Below are 24,996 nucleotides of genomic sequence, written 5' to 3' on the forward strand. Positions count from 1 at the left end.
AATACCTACATGTGTGCCTTCAGACAAATGGGTTTCCTTTTTCAGAAATTTATATGAGGATGCCATCCAACCCCCCAGTGCAATAACTCTTGAAAATACAGTACCCCTAAATGGCCTCCTGTAAGCACGGGTGAGATTAAATCCCACATAAAGAACCTGAAAAATGCCAAAGCCCCTGGCCTTGATGGTATACTGCCAGAATTTTAAAGAGAGAATAAGGAGTGGTGGGCCTCCTTTCTGTTGTTGTTGCTTAGTCATTTAGTCGTGTCCGACTCTTTGTGACCCCATGGACCAGAGCACGCCAGGCCCTCCTATCTTTCACTGCCTCCTGGAGCTGGGCCAAATTCATGTTGGTCGCTTCGATGACACTGTCCAACCATCTCATCCTCTGTCATCTCCTTCTCCTCTTGCCCTCACACTTTCCTAACATCAGGGTCTTTTCCAGGGAGTCTTCTCTTCTCATGAGATGGCCAAAGTACTGGAGCCTCAGCTTCAGGATCTGTCCTTCCAGGGAGCACTCAGGCTTGATTTCCTTTAGAATGGATAGGTTTGTTCTCCTTGCAGTCCAGGGGACTCTCAAGAGTCTCCACCAGCACCACAATTCAAAAGCATCAATTCTTTGGCGGTCAGCCTTCCTTATGGTCCAGCTCTCACTTCTGTACATCACTACAGGAAAAACCATAGCTTTGACTATTCAGACTTTTGTCGGCAAGGTGATGACTCTGCTTTTTAAGATGCTGTCGAGGTTTGTCATTGCTTTCCTCCCAAGAAGCAGGCATCTTTTAATTTCTTGGCTGCTGTCCCCATTTGCAGTGATCATGGAGCCCAAGAAAGTAAAATCTGTCACTACCTCCATATCCTCCCCTTCCATTTGCCAGGACGTGATGGGACCAGTGGCCATGATCTTAGTTTTTTTGATGTTGAGCTTTAGACCATTTTTTGCGCTCTCCTCTTTCACCCTCATTACAAGGTTACTTAATTCCTCCTCACTTCCCTGTTGTTCCTTTTATCTCTCGACTCCCTACTTTAGCATTCCAATCCCCTAGAATGAGAAGAACATCTTTCTTTGGTGTTAGTTCTAGAAGGTGTTTTAAGTCTTCATAGAACTGGTCAATTTCAGTCTCCTCGGCACTGGTGGTTGGTGCATAAACTTGGATTATTGTGATGTTGAAAGGTCTGCCTTGGATTCGTATTGACATCATTCTATCATTTTTGAGATTATATCCCAGTACAGCTTTTCCCACTCTTCTGTTGACTATGAGGGCAACTCCATTCCTTCTACGGGCTTCTTGCCCACAATAGTACATATGGTAATCATCTGAATTGAATTCGCCCATACCTGTCCATTTTAGTTCACTGACACCCAGGATGTCAATGTTTATTCTTGCCATCTCCTGTTTGACCACCTCCAGCTTCCCAAGGTTCATAGATCTTACATTCCAGGTTCCTATGCAGTATTCTTCTTTGTAACATCGGACTTTCCTTTCACTTCCAGGCACGTCCACAGCTGAGCGTCCTTTCGGCTTTGGCCCAACCACTTCATTAGCTCTGGAGCTACTTGTACTTGTCCTCCGCTCTTCCTCAGTAGCATGTTGGACGCCTTCCGACCTGAGGGTCCCATCTTCCAGCGTCATATCTTTTAGCCTTTTGTTTCTGTCCATGGAGTTTTCTTGGCAAAGATACTGGAGTGGCTTGCCAGTTCCTGCTCCAGGTGGATTGCGTTTAGTCGGAACTCTCCACTATGACCTGTCTGTCTTGGGTGTCCCTGCATAGCATAACCCATACAGTAGTTTCTCTGAATTACTCAAGCCCCTTTGCCACGGCAAGGCAGCAATCCATGAAGGGGAGGCAGCAATCCTTTCTAGCTCCCTTTTTTATTCACATTGATGATACAGGCTGTATTCCCAAATCCTGGGAAATAGCCATAGTAATCCCATTCCACTGAAAAGGTAAAAGGGAGGACCAATTATAGGCTGATTAGTATGTTGAATATTATAAGCAAGCTTTATCCAAGGCACCATCTGGACAAATTTTCAGACTGGCTGGAACATGAAAATATTATTGTGCTAGAGCAGGTGGTCTTTCAGGCCAGGAAGGTCCACGATACATCAGTCCAGCATCTTATTGAAAAATACTTGGCCAAAGGAATAACCTCACTTTATATGGCCTCTGTGGACTTTAAATAAGCTTTTGATTCAATATCTAGATAATGCCTTTGGGATAAACTTAATAGCTCAACTATTGATAGAAGTTTCCTCTATCTGATAAGGGTCCTATATGAACAAACATACTTGAGAGTTAGATGAAGCAGACAAGGTAATTTAACTGAACCTATTCAAGTCTACAGAGGCATCAGGTAAAAATGTCTTTCAGCACCTGTATTATTTATTTTTTATATAAATGATCTACCCAACTGCCTAAATACTCCTGATACATCCCCCCAAGACTTGCCAGTAGAACAGTAACAGTACTACTGCATGCGGATGACACAGTAATACTTTGTACAATACCTGTTGGGCTGAAGAGGGCCTTGAGAAAGCTCTCCTCTTATTATGAAGACAAATCCCTGACAATTAATTTCCAGAAAACCAAAATAGTTACCCTTGAGCATAGACCAAAGAATAGAGTACAATCAATAAACAGAAACTGTATTGAGCAGGTAAGGGAAAGGTTCCCCTTGACATTTAGTCCAGTCGTGTCCGACTCTAGGGCGCGGTGCTCATCCCTGTTTCCAAGCCATAGAGCCAGCATTTGTCCGAAGACAGTTTCCATGGTCACGTGGCCAGTGTGACTAGACACAGAACGCCGTTACCTTCCCACCGAGGTGGTACCTATTTATCTACTCTCATTTTTACATGCTTTCAAACTGTTAGCTTGGCAGGAGCTGGGACAAGCGACAGGCGCTCACTCTGTTGTGTGGATTTGATCTTACGACTGCTGGTCTTCTGACCTTGCAGCACAGAGGCTTCTGTGGTTTAACCCGCAGTGCCACCACGTCCCTATTGAGCAGGTAAAAAACTTTAAATATCTTGGGGTGGTTCTACAAGCTTCAGGCTCTAGACTTCAACACAATAAATTAGCTGCAGACCAAGGAGAAAGATCAGCAAACAGGATAGTAAAATTCCACTACAGTGGGCCATCGACTTACGAACAGCCTTAGTTACGAACATTTCAGGTTACGAACCCGATCTCATCACAAGTAGTACACCCTACTTGCGAATGCGGATCGGGTTACAAACCCAAAAGGCAGGGAGAAAGGTCAGGAAATTCTAATTTCCTGCCCTTCCTCCCTGCCTTTGGAGCTTTTAAAAGGCTTCCTCCAACATCGGAGGAAGCCTTCTGAGACCTCCGAAGCCAAAAAGGCAGGGAGAAAGCGCGGGAAGTTAGAACTTCCCGCACTTTCTCCCTGCCTTTTTGGCTTCGGAAGCAAGCCGGGCAGCTGGGGAGAAATCAGCTCCCTCCTTTCACCCGATGCTGAGTCCCCTTCGTGCTGGGCTGAGCTCAGCTGGCGCGAAGGGGACTCAGCATTGGGTGAAAGGAGGGAGCCGATTTCTCCCCGGCAACCCGGCTTGCTTTTCCAAACGAGGAGCAAGCCGGGCGGGTGGGAGAAATCGGCTCCCTCCTTTCACCCGATGCTGGAGGGGACTCGGCATCGTGTGAAAGGAGGGAGCTGATTTCTCCCCGGCAGCCCGGCTTGCTTCCGAAGCCGCCCATCGCAGTGTTGGGGACCCCCATGGAGGTCTCCCACGGCTTGCACGCCACCATGGGAGACCTCCCTGGGGGTCCTCGCCGCTGCGATCGGTGCCTTCAGAGGTTTCAAAGGATTTCCCCAACATCAGAGGAAGCCCTTTGAAAGCTCCAAAGGCAGCAGAGCCGGTGGAGCGCCAAGAGGCTACAGCAGGCCGGGCACCAGGCCACTCCGCCCCAGCCGCGCGGAGGCAGGGGAGCGCCGGGAGGCTAGAGCAGGCCGGGCACCAGGCCACTCACCCCCGGTCGTGTGGAGGCAGGGGAGCGTCGGGAGGCTAGAGCTGGCTGGGCGCCTGGCCACTCGCTCCCGGCTGTGCGGAGCCAGCGGAGTGCCGGGAGGCTTCGGACTGATAAGTCCTTTTTTAAAAAAACTTTTCTGTGTGGGTTTTGGAGGGTGGGTTTGGACTGGGAGGTTATGTTTCTCTCTCTCTCTCTCTCTCTCTCTCTCTCTCTCTCTCTCTCTCTCTCTCTCTCTCTCTCTCTCTGTGTGTGTGTGTGTGTGTGTGTGTGTGTGTGTGTGTGTGTGTGTGTGTGTGTGTGTGTGTGTGTGTGTGTGTGTGTGTGTGTGTGTGTGTGTGTGTGTGTGTGTGTTTTTGCAATCCCAACATGGAACTTGCTCTTTTTATTTTTGTATTTTTTTTTAAATGCTGGAACGGATTAATTCCGTTCCCATGCATTTCAATGGGAAATGGTAGGTCGACTTATGAACTTTCCAAGGTACGAACGTCCTCCCAGAACCAATTAAGTTCGTAAGTCGAGGGCCCACTGTACTCTCAAGGGTGTGTGTTTTTTCCAGCAGCGCTAAAACTCTGTAAGGCCAAGACACTATCCCAACTGTTATATGGGTCATTCTTAGGGCCAGTCGACTAGCACACGTTTTGCACCTCAGGAAAGGTTACAATAAAAAAATTTTAATAACCATTTTACAGGCCCCCAGATGGGATGCCTAGAAGTAGAGCCATGAATTAGCATTCTCTCTATATAGGCATGATTAAAGGCCTATCTTATCCCACAAGGGCTGCTTCCCCTGATATTCATTGATAGTTTCCAATCAAACTGGGATATATCTGTTCAGAACTATATGATGAAAACTGGTGTCCATCCCCATGCCCTTTTATTATATGGATTAGACCAGGCCAAAAAAAAAAAAAAAAAAAAAAAAAAAAACCTATTAAACAGAAAGCAGAGAATTGAGGATATTGAGCACCAATCAGATCTTTCCAGCCTACAAACCAGTATGCCAAGGGCCTATATTAAAAATGTTATAGAACGGGGGTGGAGCAACAGGTAGCAAGAACAGGGGGATTCCTAGGGCTCTGGGAACCGCTGGGTTTTGCTCCGAGTCAGCAGAGAAGGGGAGGCAAGCTTTCCACAGGAGAGTGGACTTGCAGAGTTTTCCTTCCTATCAAACAACTGACTCAAGAAGGTCGCTTTGGGAAGCTACTCAAGTAGCTTCCCAAAGAGAGCGGAGGTATGAAGATTTATGACCTGACTGCATGAACAGAGACTAAATGAACTGCTATTTAGCTTCAGCAAGTAATAGATCAGACTTTTTTGGGAGGCTGTTATCAAGGAGAAAGACTAATCTCAAAGCAGCATAGAACTTTGGTAACCCTGAAACACTGGAATTTTTATACTGTACCACATTTGAGAGGAATGGAAAATGAAACTAGCTCAAGACTTTAATGGAGAGACTTCTCTCTCTCAACTCTTGTTCTCCGACAAGTGGAAAAATCAGCTTTTTATAAATCAGAGACTTGAGAAGTCTGAATAACTCCGAACAATTCAACCTAAGTGACTCTGCATTGAGCTGCAAAGGTGGATTATAAATCAAACATCCTCATTACGGCTGGATTTACGACTGGAGTGGTCTTTGTAGGAGTCTGAGTTCGGGCTGGCCAAATAAATTATGAGGTGAACTGAGTAATTAACTTGTTTGACTTTTTGGCTCTGGACTGGGAAAGAAAGCCACATCTAGGAGACAGAGAGTGAGATTCATCATTAAACCTACAATGGAAGATTACTTCAAGAACTGTATTCACTTCAATTGAACATTATTAATCAAATTAAGGCCCAGATCTCAGACGTTAAGGCAGAAATTAAGGAGATACTGTCAGGTTTTAGGAATACCTGAAGGAATTGTTGGTCAAGTTTGCAAGAAAGTCTGTAAAAAAAGTCTGTAGAAAGAGTTGTTAAAAGTACTGCAGCTGTGATAGGAACAAGCTAACAGTTAACTCCAAGCAGCTGTGGAAACAAAATGCAGGAGAAGGCGGCTACAGAAGCTAATCTCCAATTGGCTGTAAGGCGAAATAAAGCTGACAGCCCCAGTACACTTGAATTGTGAGTTGAATGGAGAGAGGAAGGAAAAACTCTGCTGGGTTGATTTACAGAGCAGAATTTACTTTGGACACTGATTTATTGAATGGTAAATGGACTGACTTTGATTACTGTTATGTGAATGACCAAGGACTGATGAAAAGGACTAATCTGTATGTATTAATACTGGTACAACATTGATTCAATATATTTACTTCACTACTCTCAATACTGTCTGTCTTGTTTGCTGAAACCCTGAAGTGGATTAATCTCTGTGCAAGCACCCTCTATTCCGCAAAGCACCCTGTCAGATACTTTTTGGATTGTATGCCAAGGGGAAGAACAGGGAGACCCAAGACAAACAGATCGGAGAAACCAGTGAAGAACTGGTATCATCAGAGAGAGAGAGAGAGAGACTGTTTTCCTTAGAAAGCAAGATGAAATGCTCAAAAAGGAGAATAAAAAAATACAGTCGTGCCTCACTTAACGATTGCCCTGCATTATGACAAATCCACTTTACAACTATGTTTTTGCAATCGCAAAACGATGGTCTAAATGGGGGAATTTTGCTTAGCGGTGATCTGTTCCCTGCTTAGGGAACTGATTTTCACTTTACGACGATCAAAAACAGCTGATCGTCGGGTTTTCAAAATGGCCACCGAGTACTTAAAATGGCTCCCTGCTGTGCTTAGGGATGGATTCCTCGCTATATAGACACGGAAAATGGCCGCCATATGGAGGATCTTTGCTGGATGGTGAGTTTTTAGCCCACTGGAACGCACTGAATGGTTTTCAATGTGTTTCAATGGATTTTTTTATTTCGCTTTACGACATTTTCACTTAACAGCAATTTTCCTGGAACAGATTACGGTTGTTAAGCGAGGCATCACTGTAAATTTATATGAAAGGGATGGGCAAGTAGATGAGTGGGGAAAGTACATTAAGATTACCTTGATGGGAAAGAATGTAAAGGAGGAGGAATATGTCCGGGTGAAGCTGGAGACATATATGCATGGTTCCGAAGACAAGACATTAATCATATTGGGATGAAGTTAGTAAACTGGAGAGAAAATGGTTTAAAGAGATTTTATAGATGGCATTTTAAAGCTGGTAAAAAGAAGGCAAGAGGCTAATTTTGGATTTATTCTCTCTGGAATTAGGAGCTGTATGAACAAGCCCATGAAGGAAGACGGATGTTCCGTGCCAACCTCTCAAAGAGGCTTATAACCCAGTCAGGAGAATCACTGACAAGCGGGGATGGCAACCAGAGCTGCAGGAAGCCCTTTCTTCTTCCAAGGGCAAGCTAGGGCTGCTGTTGTTGTGCTACAAATAACCAAAAAGCCCTACAGCATCCACACCATCCACACTGCCTCCTGGTGATACGAGAGGCCCTGGTTGTAAAGGTGCACAGGAGCCACCTGCAGAATGGGTAGTGCCAACTTCCATAAGTGGTGATGATAAGCACCCATGGTAGTGGAGTAATTGGCTACACGGTGGCCAAAGAATAAAAACGCCGACCAAAGATATCCTTATCTGTGTTCTCTGTATCAGTTGGGAATATGAACAACCTTCTAATGGTAAAGGAGGGTGACTATCTGCGGCAACTGATATGGGTGTAGGAAGACTGGTTGGAAAACTCTTCCTCCCCCTCTGACTCTGGTGAGTCCCAACACAAATAAGTCCTTCTGACGATTAGGGGAGAAGTCTTAGCATGAGCCTGACCAAGATCAATCTCAAGAACAACCGCCGGGACAGAGAAGGCTGAATGGGTTAACAGCAGGTTCGGTTGAACCTGAGCATACTTTGCTGCCGGAGCCTAGTTCGAGGGATCATTACTCCTTCAAGGTGTAGGTGTAGGCACAAAGTGTTCCTCGGCCTGTAGCTCAGAACAGTGCCAGGTAGAGTGGGGAGTTGGTGGTGGCAAAAAAAGGGGAGCTAAGGCTCGTAGCTCCTATCCGAAAGAAGGACTGGTCCTGCTTAAACTTGTCAGCGTGTTAGGACCCTATTGATCAGCAGGAAAAATACTTGGGTCTGCCTGACAGCCACAGGATTCCTGTGATTGGGTCGACTCCTATGAGCCTAAGCTGGTGCCAGCGGCTGAGGTAAGACCACAGGCTGTGTGTGAATGAGCCCATTAATAAATGAGGGCTGTTTCATGTCAATTTATCAACCTCCAAAAAGGTGTTGCCCCAGACAGGAATATCACTGACAGGTGAGAACTGCAGGGGGCCCTTCCTTTCCACAAAGGCAAAGCCAAGGCTTACCATATGTTGCCAGGATATCTTCGGCCTCGGCTCCCAGCTCTCTCCAGACTTATCAGCTGTGAGAATTAGCCCATTTGATGAAGGAGGGCTGTTTTGAGCCAAATTACCAACCTCCAAAGAGGTTTTTACCCCAGGAAGGATATCACTCACAGATGGGGAAGGTGGCAGGAGCTGCAGGGGGCCCTTTCTTCTCCTAAGGGCAAAGCTAGGGTTACCGTATGTTGCTGGGATATCCCCGGCTTCGTTGCCGAACTCTCTGCAGACTTAGCTCAGATGCTGTCTTCTTCTTTTTTGACATGAAGAGGAAGATTGCAAAGAGGTGGATAGCTGTTGCTCTTGAACCTGGAGGTAGCCTTGTTAAGAAGATAGAAGAGACTCTTTTTTTTAAGAGAAAAGCCATGAAGGCTCTAAAAGCTTTGTAAAGCTCTTACACAACACCAGCTGGTGTTCTTCCCCCAGGCAGAAGAAACAACTTGTTACTGAAGAAAGAACAAGGAATAAAATTGCTTTTCACTTGGGAAGTTCTTAACGAAGCTGCTGCTACAGAGGACAGTTGAAAAAAGAACTGTGGCACTATGTCCTGGGGGCAGAGTCATATTGCCGGTGTAGGGGAGGTCCCGGCACCAAGTGCTTAAAGCTATAGAAGCTTTCAAGACTGCTCTGCTCAGGCGCAGATTAACCCATTAGTGTGCATTCACAGACACCACGAAGGAGAAACAAGAAATACAGATTGCTACGGCTGGTCACTTACAGTAAAATAAACTGAAAAAGAAGGGCAGGTGGAAGAAAAACGCATTGGTTAAAGAACTATTTTGAGCTGCCATACTGAAACTCTGAATAGCTATGAAGATCTCCAATCTCTGGTAGGAAAAGAATAAAATGAAAGGTGCCAAAGCTACAGCAGCATCCTGTTCAAAAAATGACACCCACTCCCACCTTGCCTCAACTCCATAGAGAAATGGCTAGTTAGGATCCTTGGCTAGCACAAAATTTACCAACACTAGAATTTCAGAATCACTTCTAAACTTTCTTGCTTATGCTGTGGAGTGCAGTTCCTTTTTTCTTTTCAAAATGCTGCCACAACTGTTTTGTTGCTGCAAAGGTAAACAGGACTTCTGCTATGTTATACACTGTTGAGCACTGCATTATGCTACTCAAAGAGAAGCGGGTTTGGTTAAATTGCTGCATATCACTCCAGGTTGTCAGAAAAGTGTACACCTCATTATTGGCACACATATTCCAAACATGTTCAAAGTAAACACTACAGTATGTGAACACATACCTTATTTCCCTGAAAACAAGACCTAACCTGAAAATAAGCCCTAGGATGATTTTTCAGGATGCTCATAATATAAGTCCTACCCCAAAAATAAGCCCGTTAAGTGAAACCCCACCTTCCACCATTGTGCAGCAGCCAGAAGATGGCATGACTATATTTGAATATATGTATGTAGATTGTTGTACATGAACAAAAATAAAATATCCTCTGAAAATAAGCCCTAATGAATTTTTCAGAGCAAAAATTAATATAAGATCTTGCCTTATTTTCAGGGAAACACGGTATTAGGGGAAACATGGATGTAGGCAGAGAAGAAAATCAGATTTTCTGATTTAGAACATTTTTCTAAATTAGGAGTGGGCAAGTTCCAAGAGTCTAGGGGACAGCTTTATGCCCTGTAGACCCAGTGCATGCTGCACAACTCCTGAAAAGTAGAAAAGCCAACCCCACCCCACCCCTCTTGTTCAGGGAGGATAGAGGTTGAGTCAAACAGCTGCTCTGGAAAGCCTAAAGTACCAGAAAATTATTAGTAGTATTATTGCTACTGTTACTATTTTTTAATTGAAAAACCAAAGACACACCTTTTGCTACCAGTGGATCGAATTATGGTTTTGCAATGCGGAGAATGTTGATTACTCAGCTGGTCACTGATTTGCCTCCTGTCACTTTCATCTGACTTCTCCTCCTTGGACATATAGCCTTTCTTACTTGGACCTTTGTGAAAGATTGAACATCAAAAATTTATTGCTAGGATTGAAGAATGTAACTTCTTTTTACCATTATGTATAACATTGGTTTTTGAAAAATGTACTGGTTTTCAATGCAATGCTTAATAACAACACTCTAAATTTTCCTGTTCCTCATCTTCATTAAATATCATCTACTTTCCCATGATTAGGGCATCTGTTTCTTCTGACAAGGTGCATCTCCTGTACAAAGCATACTAGAGACTAGCTTACTTGTGCAGTGTAAAAGACCTGACCAAAGATAAGTAATTTCTGTTGCATATAAGTACAGTGGTGCCTCGCATAGCGACGATAATCGGTGCAGCAAAAATCGCTGCAAAGCGATTTCGTCACTATGCGATTTTTAAAAGCCCATAGGAATGCATTGAAACCCCTTCAATGCATTCCTGTGGGCTTAAAACTCACCTTAAAGCGAAAATCCTCCATACGGCTGCCATTTTCGCTGCCCGGTAAGCGAGGAATCGGTGCAAAAACACAGCGGGTGGCCATTTTGTTTACCCGGTGGCCATTTTGGAACCGCCGATCAGCTGTTTAAAAAATCATCGCTTTGCAATGATCGGTAAGCGAAACAGGGTACCGATCATCGCAAAGCAATTTTTCCCCATAGGAAACATTGCAATGTGATCGCAAAAGCGATCGCAAAATCTTCGTCGCTATGCGGTTTCGTCGTTAAACAGGGCACACGTTAAACGAGGCACCACTGTACAAGTGTCCTGCAAATCTAGCATTCTTGTCATGTCAACTCAAGTGGCAGAAATTTACTAGATCTTTAAACAGTTGTATTGACGTAACATACTAAGCCCGTGGTTGCTAACCTTGGGTAACCCAGATGTTCTTGGACTGCAACACACAGAAGCCTTCACCAATAACTATGCTGGCAGGGGTTTCTGGGAGTTGCAGGCCAAGAACACCTGTGTTACCCAAGGTTAGGAACCACCGCATTAGGCTATGGCTTAGAGCAGGGGTCTCAAACATGCGGCCTGGGGGCCATTTGCAGTCCCCCAGATGATCGTTTGTGGCCCTCGCCTTGCCTGCCCCCCCAAAGCACCCACACATCCTCTGCTGTCAAGAGTAAAAAAAAAAAGCCTTGCCTCGCTCGCCGGCTCTCTCCCAAGACAGCACCTCTTGCACCCTCCATCCAGAACTGCAGCCTGCCAGCCAGCCCACCTGTCTGTCAGCTAAGAAAACTCCTGGGTGGCTTCTTCGGGCTCTTGCTCCACTTCGCGGAATATCTGATGCGGCCCAGCCTCACCCAGACTCTGCCTCTAGTAGCCCCCAGGTAAATTGAGTTTAAAGCCCCTGGCTTAGAGATATGTAAATAATCCAAGCTACCCCTGACCCCACTCAGATGTTGCATCTCATTGTCTTCTCCTTTTGAGAAGGAGTACTGAACATCTATGTTGCTACTGTATTTTGACTTTGCCATATAGACTTAGAACTGTGGCTATTTTAAACAAGTCAGCTCTTTAAAATCATGGTTTACAGTTACTTGACCCACTATTGATAATTAACCATAGTCTGCTGGGTTCAGACAACACATCAAGCTGTGTTATGAAAAGCTCAAAACTGCCCCTTGGGAGACATTGTGCAAGTAAGCATTTTGATATTTCTAACTTTCAGAAAATGACTTACTTGGTTTCTTCTTATGCCAAAATGTCACTATCTCTTTGTGCAGGCTTTTTGCTTTCTTTCTTGCTAAAACAGCTGATGCCTAAAAGATAAAATATCATGGAAGAGTCTAGTCAGGATCAGAAAGCCATATAGTGATTATACAGCTGTGATGGAGTGTGTGTGTGCTACTTTGGCAAAGGGCTATTACTCAGATTGGCGACCCAAGGTGGCTTGGCCAAAATGACTGCTTCTTTTTAATAGATTATAGTTTTTAGCTCTTCCATGAGAACTAAACATTTTAAGAGTATACAGTGGTGCCCCACATGACAACAATAATCCGTTCTGGGAAAATCGCTGTTAAGTGAAATCGTCATCATGGGAAAAGCCTTTCCCCATTGAATGCATTGAAACCTGTTTAATGCATTCCAATGGGGAAAATACCTCATCGTCTAGCGAAGATCGCCCATAGGGAAGCCATTTTGCAAGCGCCGATCAGCTGTTAAAATGGCTGCCCTACGAAGCATGGGTCCGGAAAACACAGGGCAGCCATTTTAGGAAGCCGACGATCGTCGGAAATAATCATCGTCTTGCGAATAAACGGTCCGCGAAGCACGGACCTAATCGACGTCCAGTGGAACTCCCCCATAGGAATGACTGTTCTGCGAATCGCTATAGCGATCGCAAAAAGTCACTGTCATGCGGTTTCGTCGTACAGCGGGGTCACCGTCTAGCGAGGTACCACTTAATATGCAAAATTATGTAATATATAAATATAAATGTTTAAATGGAAATTTATATGTAACACATGCATTCTGTAAAAAATATATAGAGAACGAATACATATTTCCATATGTAACTTTAGAATTTATTTACAGATGTTGTTATTATGTGCCATCAAGTTGAAACAAACTAATAGGTCTCTCAAGGTGACTTCACTCTCCAAGATGTCTGGCTCTAGGTCAACAACCACACTATCTGGGTTGTCCGGGATATCCAGATCAAATCACAATTTAAATTTAAAAAAATATTTTTATTAAAATACTGTAATAAAAAAATTAAATTTAAATTGTGATATAAATTGTCCTTTAAATTGATTTAAGTCAAATCCATCCTGCTACAGAGCCTTTTTATTTATGAGACTGAACACTGTCCCTTCAAGGGAGATGAAAGGAAGACTATCAAGACAACCTTATTCCAAGAGAATATATCCATGTAAAGCATAAGTCTGGATACATTTTTACATCTTCTGTGTTCTTGTCCATTTTATACAACTGCAACATATATCCAGTCCTCCAAGACTACTGAACCACCTCCATGCTTTTTTTATTTTTATTTTTTTGCTGTTCAAGAGTTTTTCATGAGCTACTAAGGAAGGAAAGGAATCACATGCCCAAGTTATTCTAGTTCTAAGGTGCTGCAGCTTGGTACAGTAAATGACAAAAACTGCCCTTCAGCACACTACAATTCACTTTTGATAATAAGAGTCCTAGTAACAACCTTGTTCTAGTAGAAAACATAAGAACCCACCTGAAAAGACAAGATATCTGATTCCTAGCTAAGTCACAATAACAGCACACTGAAGGTCAGGGATTTTGGCCTTGAAAGGTGGTGAGTATCTTATAAAGCCTCTATCTATTAGTCAACTTCAACTTTTACACCATTTAACTTACTCTAGAGAGGGGATATCTTAAAATTTCAGACTGCCCAAATAACTCAGAGAGGCAATGCATTTACTTTCAGTAAATATCAAACAACTATCATTTTCTAACTGTTTTCCTGGCACAATCTGTTATTACTTTTTCCAAATCTTTTTTCTTAAGATTATAATTTCTAATAAATGAAATGGTGAACAGGTGCTGGATACTGCCAGTTCTTATAAACGTTACAATAATTCATTCTACAATACAAGACATATTCAATTGTTATCTAAATGTGTGCAGCCCATATGGACTAATGGAATGGTGCTAACCCTGTTTCTCCCTGTGTCATTTGAATACTTGTTTCTTGGAGTTTGTGTGTAATGTTCTGGCTATTATGAAAAGCCTACATAGACAAAATGGTCTCCTCTACTTCAGACTGTCACTTTAATGTGTTTCAAAGGCAAGGATGGATTATACCATTGGACCAGAAATATATGCAAGAAAAGAAACAGCTTTTGGCTCTAGAGAAGTCTTCCTCAGGCTGAACATTAATGAGCTGAGAGGTGAAGAAAAACCACAAAAATTCTAAAGTTCAGGGCCAAATGTGCAGGCCAGGTTCCTTCCTGCAAAGAAATTTCAAATTTGGGGCTGCAGAATTCGGAAATGGGAGGTTTCAGATTTCACCTCTGGTTATATGGATAAGATGCCCCAAATTTTTATATGTGTTGAAATAAACAATTGAGAGCCCAGGATAACCCCCTAAACATGTATGTTATGCTGCAGACAATTAGAGAGTGAGTAGGACTTCAGTTAGGAAAACTGAAATACCAATAATTTTATCAGGACATACCCGAAATATTTATCTGTGTAATCTAGTTTGTGGTCAAAATTACCCAACCATTGAATAACTTCTTGATCAATTTTAGACGTAAAAGGCACTGGAAGGAATATCAAACAAACCCAAACATATAATAATCTATATATGCAAATAATATTTAAAAACTTACATGATCGTAACATTGTATAATAGCCAACTTTTTATTTCGGTTTGTACGAATACGCTGGATTTTAATAAACTTCTTAAAATGATTCTCCAGAACACTTCTGTCATTTAGACAGTGAGGAATATTTTTGCACTGAATGGCAGTAAGTTCACTAGATGGCATGCCTCCAAGACTCTCTGTGCTTCCACTACTCCGATTTCGATGCAAGGGTTTGGATACAACAGATTCTGGAAAACAAAAAATCCTTTCAGTATATCAACTACAAAATACAGTGGTGCCTCGCTTAACGATGTTAATTGGTTCCAAAAAACCCATCGCTATGGGAAACATCGTTAAGTGAAACACCATTTCCCATAGGAATGCATTGAAAACCGGTTAATCCGTTCCAATGGGAATGGATTAACGTCCTTAAGCGAAAATCCCCATAGGAAACATCGCTAAGTGAAACAATGTTTCCCCAACGGAAAGCCATTCAAAAGCACTGAAGGCGGCTTCAGTGCTTTTGAATGGCTTTCCGATGTCCGTGTTTGCTCATTTTTAAGTGTCTTACAATGTTTGGAACATGTTTTAAATGGTTGGAATAGTTAGTCCACCTTATGAAACCTATGCACACTTAGTTTGGCTTTCCTCTGAGTCTTCGTTAATTTTTGGTGATTTTTTGTTTTTTCCCTCATGGATTTCAATGAGGGAAAAAACAAAAAATCACCAAAAATTAACAAAGACTCAGAGGAAAGCCAAACTAAGTGTGCATAGGTTTCACAAGGTGGACTAACTATTCCAACCATTTAAAACATGTTCCAAACATTGTAAGACACTTAAAAATGAGCAAACACGGACATTGTTAAGTGAAATTCCCCCACAGAGAACATCGTTAAACGATGCTGAAAATTCCTCAAAGAAACACATCGCAAAGCGAATACATCGTTAAACGAGGCAATCGCTAAGCGCGGCACCACTGTAATATAAATAGAGCAATAGCAAACACTCAGGCTAATATGTTGCCTAAATGTGAAGTAGAAGGGACGCTGTGTAAACTTCTGTCCTGGTATGGCAAGCTTCCCATTGCATAACTGTTCTGTCTGGGGAGCCTGCCAGAACCAGGAGAAGTCAGGCAGCAGGATACTAGTTCTATATTTTAAGACCAAATATATCAACATTCTAGACATAATATGCAAAGTAACACGTAAAATATACTGAAACTTGAAACTGAATTGATTGTAATGCTTGAATGTTTCCGTTTACTAGTTCTTGCTACTTACCCTCTTTCAGTTTCACTTTATTTTCTTCCTTTCTCAGTGCTGCCGCTGACACAGGCATTGGAAAATTCAATTGGCTTCCTGCAGCCACATTTGTATCTTCCATTTCTCCAGATTCTATTGAAACTCTTTCCAGCTTGGATTCTTTCTTATTGCTTCTCAGTACATCTTGCAATGTTCTATTAAACAAGCCTCTTGTAGGTGGCCGGTTTAGCCTGACTGGACGTTTACTGGAAGAATGATCACCCCTCGACAGAAGTTCTAGTTCGTCTATAGAATCATAATCATGCCGTCTTGGTGAATGTTCCTGTTCTTCTTTTCTTTTCATTCCTTTCCCAAAGATGGGAAGTGGCTCACTTGTAACTGGTAATTCTTCACATTCAGCTTTGTTTGTCTGGAAACTATCTCCCACAGGCAATGACCCAGTAGATGAGCTTGAAAATGAGGTAAAGCTACTACTAGGACTTCCAAAGAGAACTATAGGTCTTTTTTTATCATCCTCTGCTGTGTTGTTTGGTAAAGGAGCATTGAATGAAGATGGTAAATTGCTACTGCTTACTGGCTTTGAAAAACTGAAACTTGTACTAACTGAGCTGCTACTTGCTTGAGAAATTACAAAGGAGGCTAGTCTTCTAGGTTCGCTAATACTTGGAGAGGAAAATGTGAAAGATCTCTGAAAGGGTGGATTGGTTGACTTATCTTGTTCTGAACCAGTGCCAAAGATAGGCTTGAACACCGCATTCTCAGGAGTTTTGAAGCTGAAATCTGGTCTCACAGAACCACTACCTGAAGTTTCTCCTGATGTAGCCCCAAAGCTAGAAGGACTCTGACAAGTTCCAAGAGTTGTAGGTGATTTAAAATTGATTATTTGTTTGCTTGGCACAGAAGAACTGGTTACTGCAGACGTCACAAGGGATGTAGCTTGTCCCAGGGAATAGGACTGTGTAAATCCTGAATGTTGCCCAAATCCCAAAGAGCCATGAAGTCCTGAAGTTACAGTGAAATCAGGTAGATTTGTAAACCCAGGATTCTTTAACAACTCTCCACTGTTTTCCCCAAAAGGAGAGACTTGGCCAAGTTGGAATGATGGCTGAACAGGAAAGACTGCAGATGACCCATCAGATGTTGTCTGGAAAGCTCCAGACTGCTGCCCACTGAAATGAGTATTTGGATTCATTTTCTCAAATATTTACTCAGTACCTTCCAAAACAAATTTCCAGGTTTCAGCTCTTGGCCTAGTAACCTGCAACACAAAATATAAGCAACTCACAGTCCAATATAAAAGTAGTCCTTTATAATAAACATTTATCCAGGAAAGAATTATATTGTTCAGCAGTACCATCCACATTCATTAGTGAGGCATACTATTAACAGTGAATTACACCCATGTTTCATCCTGCTATCATATCTGCAGCTCTGTAATGACAATAAAACAGATTTTGCTCATCAACTCTTCATCAAACTATATGGGAAATATTCATTACTACAACATTTCTCTCTCAACACATTTGACCATGGCATAAACTGGATTGAATTATTATTTTATATATATACTTGGTACTAGATTATTTCTGGATTGAATTCACCATGGTTTATGGACAAACAATATGAAATGAGAGAGCAAAAATGTTATAATAATAACAGCAACAATAATTATTATAATTATTGTTATAATGTTTTATATTGTTATAACATGTTATTGTTATCACCTAACAGTAAATCTACCAAAACAAATGACATTATTTGGCTAAACAATATTTCTGATATCCATGAACCTCAATAAAATGCATACTCAGTGCACATATCTCTGGTTTAGCTTTCCCACCTCCAATCTCAACTTCCCAAGGATTCCTCTCTTTTCTGCTATTATTTCTGAGATTTAAAATATTTTTCAGAATGTTAATTCATGACAAAATTAGATAGAGGAAGATTAATTGGGCTTCTCTTTCTTGTTTTCTAATGACTGATTTCAGATTGAAGTGGTAAATGTGTATTTGACCTATGCTCACATGGCTAAAAATACTCCTCTATCTTAAGAGAATGCTTTGCACAAGATACATGGCCTGGACACAGTACAAGCCATCTTTTTCAGAGATACAGTATGCTAGTTCCATGTAAGCAATGCCAGTGCAGCTTCAATCACACCAGCCCCTGCATCCTGGCAAGTCATTTAAACTAGAAACATGTTTGTCACCTGAACAGTCAAGAACTAGACAAGGTCTCCTTATGGATTTTTTCAGAACTACTGAAATAATTGTGAAAACAGCTAACAACAGAAGCAAGGCACTGAGCTCTGAACATTTCCATCACTCCCATTCCTAAATAACTCAAAATCGTACTTAGCTAGCAAAGCCAGTATGGCATGAGGCTCTTTCCCACTTTCAGCTTAGCCTCCAGAACTCACCCCAAAGCTGACGTTCATTGACAGGATCCAACTGAAGCCGGCACAAAGACAGTACTTCTGAGTTTATGTAGAGTGCATTTCTCTTACAAGGCGAGAAATTAAGTTTTAGTCGCCAAAGATATTTTTTGACGTCAACAAATCGCCTTCCGACAATACGATCTCAGCACCACCCAACTCCACCTCTCAAAACAAAAGACAACTAGAAAGCAGCTCGGGACTCGACCGGAGCGCATGCGCACAAGCCAACCTCAGTTCAAAAGAAGCCGGGGTTACATTTTACGTCGCAGGGTTACTAATTCACCCAAACGAACGCCCTGGGTTTGTTTTGTAGAGACTTATAAATAGCACAATTCACGCCGAGGACTCACTTTTCTTTCCTCCTGAAGCAGAAGCGAGGGTTGCTAGTGGGGAAAAAATAAAGAGTAATTTAAGATTTTAGCCTGCCCCTGAGTGAACGCAGAAATCCCCCAAAGACAGCCGCAAATATAGGAGTGCTTCTAAACCAGGCCTCGTCGATTCCTTAAAATGTGCCCCACATTTAAAATAGCAACATATATGAATGCAGCAAAGGAACTCAAAGGCAGTAATTTGAAGAAATTAATAAAATTAAAATAAATACATTTAAATAGGCTGCCGCTCTTTTCTGAATTTCTCAAATTTTTAATGCGTTCTGTATTCCTCGCGCGAGACGGCGGGGCAAGAGGGGAGCCAGGAAGGCGGCCTCGACCCGGTAGCTATCGCGACGTACCCTATATACGTACTTAGTTGTGGCCCTGGAAAATGGCCTCCGTCCTCCCTCCCTCCCTCTCTCTTTCTCTCAGCATCTATTCTACGACGCAAGACCTTCTCTTACCGGAAATCATTTCGAGTTGGCGCCGGAAGTGCTCACTAGAGCTGCGCCGCCAAAGGTCCCTTCATTTTGTATCCTCCAAAGAAATGGCATGAATGATTGATGAGTTCCTGGCGGCTCTTCTCTCCGTCCGTTGCCGGTGTTTTTCGTGATCCGAGTCGTGGTGCCACACATTTCAGGGACTCGGCGGGGGTGACGTTTCGTTTTTGCAGCGTCCTAGCCTTCCACACATACACACCTTGAAGCGTCTTTGCCGACCCTGGTCAGGACGTGCTGGGTGCTTTATGTACAAGAGGAGACGCACAGAGACCATTGAGCTAAGAGGCCCTCGCTCGCCTCGACTAAGGTTGGAGCTGGAGAAGCGAAACAAGGCCGCTCTAAGTAATATGACCAACGACTACCTCAGCTAAGGTATAACGATTCCCTCTAGTTATCAACATGCCACCCCACATTTCCCAAGTGAAAGTTGGAAGGTGACTATATTACCATTGTTTTCATATCGACGCCATTCCAAGACTTGTCACTGCACTGGGAAAGATTTTATTTCGTGTTGTGCCACCTTATTATAAAATATTCTGTAACAGCCAAGAATTGTGTTTTTTCTTTCTGCTAGAAAAAACGCCATTGCCCAACAATCCCACATTTCAGAAAATGCCTGCAATATGTAAAATCACGCCTGTAATTGTAATATTGAATCTGCTTGAACATAAAAATGTCAGATTGCACTGTTTGTGTGTGTGTGTTTTGTTTTTTTTGTTGTTGCTTTTTGGTAGATGTATGCATGAAACAAGATGCATTCATTAATCTGCCTTCTGCTAACCTTGGAGAGAGAATTGAGGTATGATGAATGACAAGCACTTTACACTAATGAAACTTCAAAAAGGTCAACACTAAAAATCAATATAATAGATTACCACAGATGGTTGAAATTTAAAAGTACAGATCAAAGACTGGCTTGATGAAACATTTGGCTGTATTGCTACTCCATATTTTTCAGGCTCTTTCCCTGGAACCAAACAGATTCACCCTGCTTTTCCTTTGTTCTGTAGAGGCCATACTCTAAGTCTTATTAGGTTGACAGATCTTAGTTCATAGGCTGTGTTCATTCTGTCCTAGAACCTGAGCTTCATAAGTTGTTCCCTCAATGTGATAAACATCTGTTACTCATAGTAGCATTAAAATGAATATTGCAACTTAATTTCCGTAGATCCATAGTCTCTAGTAGTTGTCACTGATCATGATGGTTATTTCTGAAAAGGTGCTTTTATTTTGGCAGGACTTTGCAGGGCTTCCCTTTCGAATAAGATGAGCTTGATCATACGTAATCTTCAGCAAACAATATCCATCAGGAGGGTGCCACTTCGCAAGAAGACAGAACAATTGCGTTGCATTTTGGGAGTGCAGCAGTTTGATCTTGGTCTTATATGTGTTAGTAACAGACACATACAGTGGCTCAATAAAACTTATAAAGGGAAGAATATCCCTACTGATGTCTTAGCTTTTCCTTTTCACGAGGTAAATTCTTTGCTTATTTATTCTCCAGCTCAGCAAGTCTGATGTTTGTTCTAAAAGCAAAAATAGGATGCTAGTGATGATTCATTACTAATGTTGATATATGGAGATGACTGAGGACCTTTCACAGATAGGTTAAGACTTGAGAGTCTGAAAGTCCCCCCATAAGAATCTCCAGTCTTGCAGATGAAAACAAATATAGCTTCTTCTATAGCTGTGTTATTCTAAATACACACAAGCTGCAAGAATGAAAATTGACCAGCATGATCATAAATGATTAAATAAGAAAATATTCCTTGTAAATTACTCCAAGCTTTTTATCTGGCCTTAAAAGTAAGGGTTCACACTTTGCAGTTTTGTACAAAAATATTAAGAAGGGAACTAATATTCCATTTACATAATCATATAAAGTACTATATTAATAGTCCTGTGGAGGTGTGTAGATTTGTACTTTTGGTCTCTGTCTCCCACAGTTCTATGAGCAGCAATGGTTCATGTGGAATTTTGGGATATATTGTCAAAAGCAAAAACTGCACACCTCCATAGTGTGGTTGTGCGGCCCAGGAACAATGTTAAATGTTTTTACTAGGATATAACCTGCATGAAATGGTTTTCCAAAGACTGCATGTATGCTGCATCCTAAACATATTTAGCCAGTAATAAGTCATTGAAACGTTGCTGGATTTATACAGTGAGAAAATGGGTATGCAGAGTTTCAGTTAAGATCCTTGGTCCACAATTAATGTCAGTGGATCCTGTGGGAGGATTTAGGCATGAATATTTTACTATCTCTTATATTTGTAATATCCAAAAATGTTTTACTACAGTGCATGCCATCTTTTTGATAACTATTATTAGTACTCAAAAGTTTTGCTAAGAGTTATCTGTTTGGACCTGTTATCTTCACAGAATTTGAATATAAATGAACTGCCATATCCTTCTACTCGTGATGAATATGACTTGGGAGACATTTTTCTAGGTGTAGAATATATCTATCAGCAATGTAAGGAGTACAAGGAAGATTACAACAATGTTCTTACTGTATGTACTTATTTACTAATTCAGTCATTGTAGTAGTCGAGCTACTGTTTATAAGAAAATTCTTCACAGAGTGTAGTAGTAGTAGTAGTAATGAATGTACATTCATTGTCTTGCCCCAATTACTGAATTGGAAAACAGTTATGGTAATAAAATACTGTGGGATCACATAAACACCATCCACCTAGTGATAGAAGTTTTGCCTTTTTGTAATGAACTGCAACAATCATCAAGTTAACCTCAAACTTTCTTGCTTATAGATGAAGCTGTGTTTACCTTTTCATTTTCAGTGGTTCCCAAACTTGAGTCCCCAGAAGTTCTTAGAGTAAAAGTCTCATAAATCCTGGCCAACACAGCTAGTGGTGAAGCATCCTGGGTGTTTTAGTCGAAGAACATCAGGGGATCCAAGGTTGGGAACCACTGGCTTAGAGCACAATGTATGCTACACAAAATGTTTCTTGCCTCATTTTCTTTCACATCTGAATTTCCTGTAAGACCTGATGGTAGATCAAGATCTTACTAAATGAACTGTTCTTTCTAATGCTATCCATGAGCTTTGCTGTTCAACTTTTTCCCACAAGCTGTTTTTGGGCACTGTTTTCTGCAAATCTAATATTTTTGTGAGATCAAAAAGTAGTTATTACAACAGAAATGTATAATACTATGGTCCTCGACACCATAAAATGAGTACAGCTGATGCTTTCATTAGACTTCTCAGTGCTGAACCAGAACCATTGACAGGAAGGTCACAGTGCATGTTCCTTGGCAGAAGCTGTTTCTACTAGCAGAACGAGGCAGGCAACCCTCATTCCTCCTGAAGCCAAACCTGCATGCCCTAAAAACCTCTTTTGGAAGACTGGGGAAATTCACCAGGGCAGATTTTTCAGTGCTATGGAGGACTGTGCTAAGAAGAGAAGGAGGGGGCTGAAAATCCCAATGTCATTTCTCTTTAGCACCATGGATTGGAATAGTTATGCTAGGCACAGTATCCCATCGTACTGCAATAGCGTCACTGAAAACTGAAAAAATCATAGTGAAAATGGTTCTATCAAGTGTGGACATTCCTGCTTGTCCTTTTCAATAATTGTCAGTTATTTAAAATATTTGTTTTGAGGTCTCTTCTGCATCGTGCTTTTCCAGAGTGTTAAAATTATTTTTCCTGTTTCTCTTTGGGCAGGTGACTGTTGCCCATGGCATGTGCCACTTGCTTGGATATAAACACAACACAGAAGCAGACTGGCTACAGGTATGTTTTTCCCTTCATCAGATAAATATTCTTTTTGTCATTTAAAATTCCAACATATTTAATGGCTGAGAAACCGTTGTGCACCGTGTGATTTTTAATTTGACTGTTCAGTATGAGAAATTGACAAATGTGTATTTCTAGGACCAGATGTTATTTGGAAGGAAAAGTATGCATTAACTGTTGGTGTATTCTTTTCCAGATGTATGAAAAAGAAATTCAAGTTCTTCAGGCACTAAACAAGTTGTCAGGAACAAACCTCCAACCACTGACCAAAAATCACTTCTAGTGGTGCTGTCTGTATGGTGCTTCAGAAATAAAAGTAATAAATGCTGTATTTTTTGTTTTATTATTAAGTAATGTTTATTCATAAGTATCTACTGCCCAGTTCACTAAACAGTGAATAGAAAACCAAAATGGAAAACAGTTTACTTTGATCATGAATTCAAAGTGTGGTTGTCACTTCTAAGAATGTGACCATTCTTCACCATAAAGAACTTGGGCTGAGCAGTCATTTGATTGGAAAAAGTAAAGTTGGGAGAGAGAGAGCCAAAGAATAACGTTCCTCTTCTGATTCTGTGTAAAATAAGAAGAGCTTCTGGGAAAAGGAAACAAGGAGAGAACTAGTTTTTTCCTGTGTCTGGGCTAATAGTAGTGGGCATGCTTGCTTAGCTTCTTGTCCACTCTTAGGTTCTAGTCTCTAGAGAAGAGATTTTTCACTGTCAGGTTCTTTATAATGCTTACTTTCTAGAAGCCACCTGGCAGAGGGCCTGCAGCAAGAGAAAAGGAAGATCTCAAATAGGCTTTGTAAAGATGCAAAAAATAATAATAATAACAGTTGAAGACTTTTTTAAAAGCTGTACAGAGGTGCCCCCACATAGTGACGATAATCCGTTCCGGATAAATTGTCACTATCCGGATCATACTAGAGTAGGTCCTACTGTGTAACCTACTTTAGCAAGTACAGTAAATTGGAGGAGGTGATCCAGCAGTGGTTTTTGATTATGAAATGTCCACGTGCACTACTGTCTCAAGGCTCCCAAAGTCTTCCTCAGGACAAAAGAAACCTAAAGAGCCTTGGAACCTAAAATGGGAAGCCTGATGGCATCATCAAGTTCTACTGGTGTAAATTTACACCAACAGGATTTTAGCCAGTGTGTGTACTAGGTACTATCCAATCACATCTGATGTATGGTGGCCCTAATAGAGTTTTTAAAGTATGTGAAGTATTTAAGGGGTGGTTTCACCAGAGATTTTCAATCCAGATCTCATGAGTCCTAGTCCCTTTTTCTATCCATTACACTGCATCAGTTCACAGTAAAATCTCAAGAGATTATGCTACATCATCCAGGTCACAGTTACAAGGGTCACAGTTACAAACTCCTAATCAAATCACTGCAAAAGTATATAAAAATTATTGTAAAGGTAAAGGTTCCCCTTGACAATTTTTGTCCAGTCGTGTTCGACTCTAGGGGGTGGTGTTCATCCCTGTTTCCAAGCCATAGAGCCAGCGTTTTGTCCGAAGACAATCTTCCGTGGTCACATGGCCAGTGCAACTTAGACACGGAACGCTTTTACCTTCCCACCAAGGTGGTCCCTATTTATCTACTTGCATTTGCATGCTTTCGAACCGCTAGGTTGGCAGGAGCTGGGACGAGCGACGGGCACTCACTCTGTCATGTGGATTCGATCTTACGACTGCTTGGTCTTCTCACCCTGCAGCACAGGCTTCTGCGGTTTAGCCCACAGCGCCACCACGTCCCAAAAATTATTGTACTATAAAATAATAGAAATAACTATTCCCCAACAAAACTGTCTCAGAAACACATACATTAGTTTCAAGAAAGGCTATGGTTCGAAGATACCACATCCAGCAGCCTCTATGCAAAAATGAAGCTGGGATGGTTTGCATGGCTCTGCTCCTAAAGGTGTGTTTAGACTGCAGAAGGCCTAGCTTTTTGTGAAGGCCTGAATTAAATGCCACAGATGGCTCCGATGGCTCCCATTTGAATAAAACAAACAAGATTAAAGTATTAACAAAGGCAAAAAAGTCAAAACTATTGTTACAAACAGAGCCTCTTTATTG

General features: G+C 41.8%; 2 protein-coding genes across 12 annotated transcripts in view; one reads left to right on the forward strand and one right to left on the reverse strand.

Moving 5' to 3' along the window:
• Positions 1-19,246, reverse strand: part of MCM3AP (minichromosome maintenance complex component 3 associated protein) — a 213,451-nt gene extending 194,205 nt beyond the window's left edge. Inside the window, exons 1-6 of one of the 10 annotated variants that reach the window (XM_078378458.1) lie at positions 19,121-19,246; positions 18,636-18,668; positions 15,867-17,106; positions 14,611-14,834; positions 11,985-12,063; positions 10,188-10,320 (exon numbers count right to left, since the gene is read on the reverse strand). In XM_078378458.1, coding sequence (XP_078234584.1) covers positions 10,188-10,320; positions 11,985-12,063; positions 14,611-14,834; positions 15,867-17,040 — 1,610 coding nt within the window. In that variant the 5' untranslated portion in view covers positions 17,041-17,106; positions 18,636-18,668; positions 19,121-19,246. Of the gene's footprint in view, positions 1-10,187; positions 10,321-11,984; positions 12,064-14,610; positions 14,835-15,866; positions 17,107-18,267; positions 18,669-18,886 lie in introns of all 10 variants that reach the window. The other 9 variants (XM_072994293.2, XM_072994419.2, XM_072994509.2 and 6 more) reach the window with 9 other exon arrangements.
• Positions 19,247-19,387: 141 nt separating this feature from the next.
• Positions 19,388-23,247, forward strand: YBEY (ybeY metalloendoribonuclease). 2 transcript variants are annotated; one of them, XM_020809232.3, is made up of 5 exons: positions 19,388-19,528; positions 20,394-20,632; positions 21,539-21,670; positions 22,845-22,913; positions 23,113-23,247. In XM_020809232.3, exons 2-5 carry the CDS (start codon positions 20,423-20,425, stop codon positions 23,197-23,199), a joined length of 498 nt encoding a protein of 165 aa, XP_020664891.1. In that variant the 5' UTR covers positions 19,388-19,528; positions 20,394-20,422; the 3' UTR covers positions 23,200-23,247. The 2 variants fall into 2 exon arrangements, with proteins under 2 accessions (XP_020664891.1, XP_020664892.1); XM_020809233.3 differs by lacking the exon at positions 21,539-21,670.
• The last annotated feature ends 1,749 nt before the right edge of the window (positions 23,248-24,996 follow it).

This window comes from Pogona vitticeps, chromosome 1 (genome assembly GCF_051106095.1).
Source record: "Pogona vitticeps strain Pit_001003342236 chromosome 1, PviZW2.1, whole genome shotgun sequence".
In the NCBI taxonomy this organism is placed as follows: Eukaryota; Metazoa; Chordata; class Lepidosauria; order Squamata; family Agamidae; genus Pogona; species Pogona vitticeps.

What these genes read in the sequence shown, in the direction of transcription:
- YBEY (XM_020809232.3), top strand. Translation starts at nt 20,423, where the DNA reads ATGAGCTTGATCATACGTAATCTTCAGCAAACAATATCCATCAGGAGG. An exon ending in TAGCTTTTCCTTTTCACGAG is followed by an intron (nt 20,633 to 21,538) that starts GTAAATTCTTTG and finishes TTATCTTCACAG; the next exon opens with AATTTGAATATAAATGAACT. An exon ending in CAGAAGCAGACTGGCTACAG is followed by an intron (nt 22,914 to 23,112) that starts GTATGTTTTTCC and finishes ATTCTTTTCCAG; the next exon opens with ATGTATGAAAAAGAAATTCA.